Raw genomic sequence first — 6,844 nt, forward strand, 5'->3', positions numbered from 1 at the left:
TTAGTTTAGGTAAGGGTTTATCTTGTTTGTTTTTCGCAAAGAACCAACCCTTTGTTTCATTGTTTCTTCATCTTCTCCTTCTACTTTATTGATTATAGGTGCAAGTGCTCTTTTCTTGTGTGGGGATTTTGTTCTTAGTTTTCTGTTAGTTATCTCAAATTTCAGAAAGTATGTTGGTGGAGTGTTACTTTTTTAATGACCTGCTTGGCTAGTGTATTCATGGTGTTAGGCTTGCTGGGATGGTATGGAGTGGATGGTGCCATATGTGTTCTGTTGGAACACTGGGGAAGATCCTGAGAATTGAGAGTGATGTAACAAAGGTAGTGGAGAAGATCCCTGGTACACTGCCTTTGTCCCTATGCAAGCATGGCCTATGGTTTACCTGAAGACTTGGGAGTGGGTTCCCGGGAACAGAACAGAGAGTGGGAGTGTGTAATCCACGGGAGACATGGACACAGGAAAGGGGAGCTGCCACTGCTGTTCTTTTGGAGTGCTAGGGGCATTGAGAATTGAGTCTTCAATAACAGAGAGTGGAAAAGGTCCACAGAATCAAGTAGGAGAATACCATTGAACATTTATTTCTTCTTTGTGTGGTTCTTTGGAGGAAGGCATGAAAGGTTTTCTAGGAGGAAATTGTCTAGATTCCTTACTGGAGATTAGATTTGAATGTCTATGATCTCAAACCATTTCCTTTTGTTTCTGTCTACTGTCTTGTGATTGAAACTTATTCTGATTCCTTCAATGCTCACATGGTCTTCATTGTTATCAAGTCTATCTCTAAATAACAAGAAAGAGTCAAAGAAATTGCTATTCATTGCTAACCTATTTTGGTATCCTGAGGTTTTTACATTTTTAATTTTATTGTTTTTGAAGACCAAGGTTTTTGTGTTGATTTGGCTGTTCTGGATGTAGGAATGCAATCTATCCCAGCCTCAAACTTAAAAGTCCACCTCATATTGGCTCCAGAGGGCTAGTATTCAATGTGGCCCAATATGCCTGGCAGTTTTTCTTTTGATATGTTGGCTGATGTGGTATGTAGCTTTTTGTACATGTCAAGCATATGCTACCATCCTGATCTTCATCCATATCCACTCTTGAATACTGATATTTGGCAGAGAGTATATTCTGTTTCTAAGGATGTCTTGTATTCATATCATTAATACTGACTGAGATTTGTGAGTCATTGGATTGCAGGTGTGTCTTGTTCTTCCTGTCTCATGTGTTTGTTTTGTTTTAACTGAGTGAATATGAGTAGTATTTTGTCTGTATGTGTTACTATGCACCTCATATGTGCGTGATCCTAACAATAGTCAGCAGCTGGCCTCAGAACTTCAGAATTTGGAATAATGGGTAGTTGTGAGCCTCCATATAAGCACTGGCAATTGAGCCCAGTTGTTGGTAAGGCAAACAAGAGCTTTTCATTGCTGATCCACCTCAACTGCCTTATGTTGCTCATTTATGACCAACTATTCCAGGACTAATGTTTTCATCCATCCATTTGTACCTGTTTGAACAAGCATTCCCTTTTAGTAAGCTCACATTAATATTACAGTTTAACCTCGGACACTTCAGGTTTCTGGAAGATAGATACAGAAATATATTGAATATAAAGTTCTTTGTGGGAACTTCAGATATATCACAGAGTTTGCAGTATTTTTTTATTTGAATGATTTTTGTGGTGGATTCAGGTCTTAAATGTACCTCTGCATGTTATGAAACTTGTTTCAGAGACTAGGCTGGCCTTTGACTCAATGAGATACACATACCTCTGCCTCTTGAATGCTGGAATTAAAGTTATGAACCAGTACTTCCTGTTTGCCCCTGTTTTTAGGTAGTAATTGTGCATACAATGTCTGTGATCTGTGTTCCGTACTTTTCATCTATTTGCATGTCTTGCTTTCTTTACATCTGTTAATTTTCATTTCTCTTGAAAGGCTGAATTCTATTCAAAGGTTGCAGAAATGAGGTGAACCTCCTCATTTAGTTTCCTTCTAAAATGACTTGGTGAGTACATCGAAACTTCTGTGTCAGTAGATGTCAGGGAAGCACCAGAATTGTATGAATATATTGTCAATGAAGTATATATTTACAATGTTGTCACCATTGTGCTTTCTGTTCTACTCATGTATGGGATCATTTAGAATTCAATTACCTATGCTGATGTGGATGTGAACTTCACTCGGGAAGAGTGGGCCTTGCTGGATCCTTCCCAGAAGAGTCTCTACAAAGATGTGCTGCTAGAGACCTTCAAGCACCTTACAGCTATAGGTAATACAGTGAATTTTCTTTCTCTATTCAGGTAAATGGGACAACTGTTGTTACTGTTGACTTTTCTTATTGATGTTCTTATATAAGTTCACTTGGAATGAGGAACAAAAAAATCAGGCATGTTTCTAAGGTTCACTGAATATAGAAACTTAAATTTTGCCTAATTTTTAATCCCCTCTCATTCACTTTTTGGTCCATATTTCAGGCTACAATTGGGAAGAGCATAATACTGAAGAACATTATCGACTATCTATTAGATATGGAAGGTAATTACTCATGGAAGCTTGTATAAATATGCCTATGAAGAAATTTTTAAAGATGATTTGTTTATTCATTATTTATACATTATTCAACCTGCACACCAGAAGAGGGCATGGGATCTCATTATAGATGCTTGTGAGCCACCATGTGGTTTCAGGGAATTGAACTCAGGACCTCTGTAAGAACAGCCACTGCTCTTAACCTCTGAGTCAGCTCTCCAGCTCTGTGAAAAAATTTTAATGTGTCCCAGAAATTTTAAAGAAAAGCAACAGTGGAAAAACAAACACCACTTTAAGAGTAGTAAGGAACATTAAATTCTCCCAAACACATGTTCCTCACTGTTAGGTATATTATATTATTTATGTTTGCCAGGAATTTCAATTCAAAAGAAGACAGTGAAACCCTTGCTAAATAGATATTGCTGTACAAATGACATTTACTCAATCTAGAAATTATGATCTCTGAAAATGACTGCCCCTCTGTCTGGCACCCTAGGCCTGGGCAGGGCAGCTTCTAGGTTCCATACTCTCTTTCTTTAGGCTAGAAGATTTTCTGTCGTTGAGAATTCCTGAAAATCTGGCTTTTGTCCTGACCTCTAAATTGTTTTGTTTAGTCTCAAACTAACTCCATCAGTCTTTTCTAATCTTCAGCTCTTTTTTATTCTCTGCTTCATTTGATCTTCACCTTAGTTTTCTCTCTCCAACCTGCCTATTACTGCCCAGTAAAACTTCCTTCTCTCTCCTGGTAGCACCACTTTTGGGAGATTCATTTCCTCTCTCTTCTCATGAGAGATACATGTATCTTATGCAGTCAATTATTTCTCTGAATTTGTCACCTTTCCTGAAACTAAATGAGACAGCATTTTCAAATATGGGTGCTTCCTTCTACCTGCTATTTTTACACCCATAGTTTGGGATTAAAAGCATGTACCACCATGCCTGAATCCAAGCTTTTCTTTACTGGACATTGCTCTATACCAGGCTGGCATTGAAGTCAGATCTGCTTGCCTCTGTCTCCTGGATTAAAGGCGTGTTTGTATTCTAGCCAGATCACATTGACATAGAAGGTATTTGCATGGGGTCTTTTGACAGAGCAGCCATGTTCTAAATTAAAATTCCTCTGTAAATGATAAATCATTAATCATATCCATGTTGAGATACTTTGTAGAAATCCCTATCTGTTGATCCTCTATCGCCACTCATATTGTAAACAGCATACTCATAAAATAGGTGATAATTTTGTGTACAAAACCTACTGATGAGCAAATATTCCATAACAAAGATTATGTTACTCAAATACCTGAAGCAAAGTTGTGAAGTTTAATCAGATGGAAATTATGAGGGTCAAGAATGCTGTTGTGGAGGAACCATAATAACCATGTCTTTGAAGAACAAAAAGCAAAATTGTGTGTATGTGGAAATGTTTCATTTGTTGTTCTTCCGTTTTTATTTATATTTTAATATTAATTACAGTTTATTCACATTGTATCCCAGCTGTACCCCATTACCTCCAAATTCTCCCTCCCTTCCTCATATCCTCTCAATCCTCTCCTCAAGTTCACTGATATTTGAGTCCCTCCTCCTCTTCAGTCTCACTCTAGCTTCCCAGGTTTCATCAGGACGGGTTACATAGTCCTCCTTTGTGGCCTGCCAAGGCTGTTGCGCCTGCAGCAAGGGTTAGTCAAAGAGCTAGTGACTGAGTTCATATCAGAGACAGTTCCTGTTCCTATTACTAGGGAATTTCACTTGGACACTGAGCTGCCATGGGCTATATCTGAGCAGGGGTTCTAGGTTATATTTATGAATTATTCTTGGTTGGAGTATTAGTCTTAGAAAAGACCCCTGTGCCTAAATATATTGATTCAGTTGTTCTCCTTGTGGAGCTCCTGTCCTCCCCTTGCTATCTTCCCCTTCATTCATAAAATTACCTCCACTCTGCAGAGAATTGTTAAAGAATATTTATTGTCTCCTCAATAGAAGTGATGATCTTGTAGATCTCCATCATTACCTCTGTGTAGAGATGCTTTTGGTAAGGATCCAGCAATGCCCACTTTTCCTGGTTGGGTTTTTCCAGATACACATCATCATAGACTATTGCATTCTAAATTATCCTGTACATGTGTACAGTAGAAAGCATGATAGTGACATCACTATAAATTTATATTTGTTCACGTGTTCATTAATCCATTCATGATTAATAATGAATGAATTATGAACTCCTATCACCTTCAGAAAGTCTGCTCAAAAGAGAGGACTGTTAAAAATTAAACTAATATACTTAATTAGATTTCCAAGCTCAATGAAAATATAGCCAAAGAAATCACATTACAAAAATCCCTATGATTACTAGCCCTGTGGAAATTGTTGTGTTTATTTTGGTTCCCTTTATGAATGCAGTGTGATTACAACTATAGGAAAATTTATGAATGCAGTCCCTGTATTAAAGCTGACTCCTTCTAATTCTTTTTAAATATGAAAAACCACTCATAGAAACATGATGCTGTTAGTGAGCCATGTAATGAAGTTTCTTACCATCAAAGGTATCTTGTAAGGTACAGAAACCCACAATCAAGGGGAAAACTATGAATGTAAAGAAAGTGATAAGAGGTTAAGATGTAACTTCAGTTTATGATTAAACCAAATTGCAAACATAGTTTGCACTGACATAAAGATTCATCAGTGGCTGGAGAGATGGCTCAGAGGTTAAGAGCACTGGCTGTTATTCCAAAGGTCCTGAATTCATTTTCCAGCCAACCACATGGTGGCTTGTAACCCTCTATACTAAGATCTGGTGTCCTCATCTAGCATGCAGTCAGAACACAGTATAAATATTAAGTAAATAAATCTTTAAAAAAATGCAATGGTGTAAAGAATATGGTAAAGCTTACACATATCTGAATTATCTTTGCAGAAAGAAAAGAATACATATTTATGAGAAAACCTATGAATGTAAACAGTGTGGTAAAACCTTTTCCCAATCCAGTTGTCTCCAAATGCATAAAAGAAAACATACTGGAGAGAAACCCTACAAATGTAATCAGTGCGGGAAAACTTTTTCACGACGCGGAAATCTCCAGAGGCATAAAAGAACACATACTGGAGAGAAACCCTACGAATGCAATCAGTGTGGGAAAGCCTTTTCACAACACAGATATCTCCAAAAGCATAAAAGAACACATACTGGAGAGAAACCATATGAATGTAATCAGTGCGGGAAAGCCTTTTCACAGCACGGACATCTCCAAGTACATAAAAGAAAACATACTGGAGAGAAACCCTACAAATGTAATCAGTGTGGGAAAGCCTTTTCACGACACGGACATCTCCAGGGGCATAAAAGAACACATACTGGAGAGAAACCCTATGAATGTAATCAGTGTGGAAAAGCCTTTTCACAAAAAGGAAATCTCCAAGTGCATAAAATAATACATACTAGAGTGAAACCCTACAAATGTAATCAGTGTGGGAAAGCCTTTTCACAACACATATATCTCCAAAAGCATAAAAGAACACATACTGGAGAGAAACCATATGAATGTAATCAGTGTGGTAAAGCCTTTTCACAACACGGACATCTCCAAGTACATAAAAGAACACATACTGGAGAGAAACCCTACAAATGTAATCAGTGTGGGAAAGCCTTTTCACGACATGGACATCTCCAGGGGCATAAAAGAACACATACTGGAGAGAAACCCTACAAATGTAATCAGTGTGGAAAAGCCTTTTCACAAAAAGGAAATCTCCAAGTGCATAAAATAATACATACTAGAGTGAAACCCTACAAATGTAATCAGTGTGGGAAAGACTTTTCACAACACGGACATCTCCAAAGGCATAAAAGAATACATCCTTGAGAGAAACCCCATGAATGTAATCTATGTGGTAAAGGCTTGGCACAAGGGTGCAACCTTTACAGACATGAAAGAATTCATACTGGAGCCAAACTCTACGAATGTAATCAGTGCGAGAAAGCCTTTTCACAACACGGAAATCTCAAAAAGCATAAAAGAACACCTACTGAGGAGAAAACCTATGAAGGTAATCAATGAGGTAAAGTCTTTCCATTTTGCTGCTACCTCCAGAGGCATGAAAAGATTCATACTGGAGAGAAACATTTTCAATGTAATCAAGGTGGTAAAGCCTTTTCACAATTCAGTAGTCTTCAAGCACATAAAAGAACACATACTGGAGAGAACCCCTAAGAATGTAATCAGTGTGGTAAAGCCTCTGCACATTGATATGATATCCGAAGGCATGAAAGATTTCATACTAGAAATAAACCGTATGACTATAACAAGTAAAGCCTTTGCATG

General features: G+C 37.7%; 1 protein-coding gene across 1 annotated transcript; it reads left to right on the forward strand.

The window, feature by feature from the left end:
- Positions 1-2,147: 2,147 nt before the first annotated feature.
- LOC132650687 (zinc finger protein 431-like) lies at positions 2,148-6,373 on the forward strand (the record flags this gene model as incomplete). The annotated part of the gene is made up of 3 exons (XM_060376027.1): positions 2,148-2,268; positions 2,474-2,534; positions 5,512-6,373. Coding segments are annotated over 3 exons (1,044 nt in total), but the record flags the coding sequence as incomplete, so codon positions are not given.
- Between the last annotated feature and the right edge of the window lie 471 nt (positions 6,374-6,844).

This window comes from Meriones unguiculatus, assembly GCF_030254825.1.
Source record: "Meriones unguiculatus strain TT.TT164.6M chromosome 13 unlocalized genomic scaffold, Bangor_MerUng_6.1 Chr13_unordered_Scaffold_28, whole genome shotgun sequence".
NCBI classification, from domain to species: domain Eukaryota; kingdom Metazoa; phylum Chordata; class Mammalia; order Rodentia; family Muridae; genus Meriones; species Meriones unguiculatus.